The sequence below is a fragment of the Miscanthus floridulus genome, chromosome 8 (genome assembly GCF_019320115.1).
Source record: "Miscanthus floridulus cultivar M001 chromosome 8, ASM1932011v1, whole genome shotgun sequence".
In the NCBI taxonomy this organism is placed as follows: domain Eukaryota; kingdom Viridiplantae; phylum Streptophyta; class Magnoliopsida; order Poales; family Poaceae; genus Miscanthus; species Miscanthus floridulus.
The window spans coordinates 211106785-211109044 of record NC_089587.1 but is presented as its reverse complement, the minus strand read 5'-3'; the positions used below and the strand labels follow the sequence as shown (position 1 = coordinate 211109044).

General features: G+C 54.2%; 1 protein-coding gene across 1 annotated transcript; it reads right to left on the bottom strand.

Annotated features, from left to right (window-relative positions):
- Positions 1 to 287: 287 nt before the first annotated feature.
- Positions 288 to 1815, bottom strand: LOC136474816 (transcription factor ILI5). Its single transcript, XM_066472384.1, has 2 exons — positions 1419 to 1815; positions 288 to 1187 (listed from the first exon to the last, which is right to left on the bottom strand). The coding sequence occupies exons 1-2, from the start codon at positions 1530 to 1532 to the stop codon at positions 1032 to 1034; spliced, it is 270 nt and encodes an 89-aa protein (XP_066328481.1). The 5' UTR covers positions 1533 to 1815; the 3' UTR covers positions 288 to 1031.
- Between the last annotated feature and the right edge of the window lie 445 nt (positions 1816 to 2260).

Sequence of the window (2260 nt, the reverse complement as noted above, 5' to 3'; positions counted from 1 at the left end):
CAGTCGTCGTCAACCGGCTGCTACTCGGCTAGTCGCTACTAGCTAGTATCAGTAGCTAGCTTGCATATCGCAACAGTGCACGGCGTGCCGAGCGGGGGCCACGGACGCCATGCATACGCTTGCCAAGTAGAGGCGGCATTTTGCCGCAAATTAAATCTCCAAGTAAACGCGGCATTTCACGTTCCAGCGTACGGACAAAACTGGACCGAGCGCCAGGAAGCAGCCATGAAACCATACATATACAGTAAGCACTACATAAATACACAGCGGTGGTTGCATTTCTTAACCATGGCATGGTGAGTGAAAAATAAAGCACTTAATTCTCGCAGGACGTACGTACTGTACGTAGCAAGTATAATTAAAGTCGTTAATAAAAAGGTTGAACAGTACATCATCATGATGGTAATCAATTTGCTCTAGGGTAGTAGTGGTCGGTCGGTTGTCTCTTGACTGTAGAGAGAGCTAGCCAACTCGATCCAAGCCACCGACTAAATTTACAAGGAAACAGTACAAGTGAAGGGAACATCAAAAGAAGAAGCTGAGGCGGCGGTACGTGCGAGCTAGGAGGAGGACATACACAGAGAGATCACATGGAGCTAGCCATCATATGGATCGGAGGACGACGACGAGAATCGAGAGAGTGCGAGGAGCTAAAGTGAGGAGCTGAGGAGGATAGCTTGCTTAGGCCCTAGTGCTAGTAGTACCCTACCCAGTGAAGCTTAGCAGAGACCATCATACGTGTGCGTGTAGCTAGTACATTTTGATATGGAGCTAGCTACATGATCTCAGATCTAGGGAGACAGGTAAAAGGAAGAGAAAGATACACATAATACTTGTTGAGAGAGAGAGAGAGAGAGAGAGAGAGAAATATATATACCCTAGCTAGCTAATTGAGCTCAGCTCCCGCACGTGGCCAGCCGGATCGGCCGGAGAATGGATGCGCTCGTCGTCGTCGGCGAGGCCGGCGTTGACCTCGCTGGCTCTCACGCGCAGCCCAGCCCGGCGCCGGCGCCGCAGTAGGAGGTACGTGATCAGGAGCGGAGGATGCTGCGGATGATCTCCGCGCCGGGGCTGTTGTGGTCCATGGTGGACATGAGGTCCGACAGCCGGTCGCTCAGGTCGTCCACCTCCCGGTGGAGGCTCTTGATGTAGCTGCAGGTCTCCTTCAGCAGTTTCGTCGTCGACGCCTGCATTACATTACATCCGCGCCGCGCGCATTAGATGTTTCAAACAGAAAAGAGAGCAATCAACAGCCCCGGAACCACCTACTTAACTATTAGCTTGGCCACTCAACCGAACTACATCACTGTTTATGGACTAAGAGGCTAGCTAGCTCTACGGCATGGTTAACGAGTTGAGCGAATCAATAATGACGCGAACGCGAGTTGAGCGGTCATCAGTTGGCAACGACGACGCACCTGGCCGGAGCCGCGGCGGCGGGAGCTGGGGAGCAGGGCCTGGAGCTTGGAGATGAGCTCGTTGATCTCGTCCTCGGAGATGTTGCCACGCGACGACGACCTTCGGCTCGACATCCTCGCTCTCTAGCTCGTCGTCGTCGTACTTCGCCGCCGCCGCCTGCTGCCGGAACGAACGACGACGAACACTCCGCGCAGGACCGGGAAGCTTGAGAACGAAGCTACCGCGTGTATGTGCGTGCGTCCACCACCGACGCGCGGCTCGATCGCTGGCTCGCTGTGGTCTTGTGGGAACTGGGAACGAAGGTGTGTGGGCTACCCGGGCGCGCTGGACTGGGGGTCGCTCTGCAAATTAAAGCTGGAGGAGGCCGGAGTGAGTAACTGAGTTGTGAGGGAGACAGAAAGGGAGAGGGTGACTTTATAGCGAGCTAGAGCTGGCTCCGGGGTGGATCGATCCAGATTGGGTTGGAGCGGAACCGGAACGCGCGTCTTTGTGTGTAGCGGAGGGAGACGAAGCAAGCAAGGGTGGTGTGTAGCAAGGTAGAGTAGTCGATTCGCTCGACTGCAACGAGAGAGGGCGAGTTGGGGCCCCGCGTGTCTCTCTCTGTCTAATCACCGCGGGTCCGCGGCAGCTCCTCTCTCATGCATGGCCCACCGGTAGGCAGCCAGTGGGCCCCAGATAGCTATAATAATATGCTATGACCACCCACCACTCGCCACGTTCCCAAGCTAGGTGGCGGTGCTGTATGTGCATTTTACCGGCTGTGTACTTAAAAAGTGTCGTTCTCACTTTCTAATAATAATAAAAATGTCAAATATATTAACTTTGATCAAAGTGTCGTTCT

Coding starts and splice junctions, on each gene's coding strand:
- LOC136474816 (XM_066472384.1), bottom strand. CDS start 1,532: ATGTCGAGCCGAAGGTCGTCGTCGCGTGGCAACATCTCCGAGGACGAG. Junction 1,188..1,418: donor GCCGCCGCGGCTCCGGCCAG/GTGCGTCGTCGT, acceptor AATGTAATGCAG/GCGTCGACGACGAAACTGCT.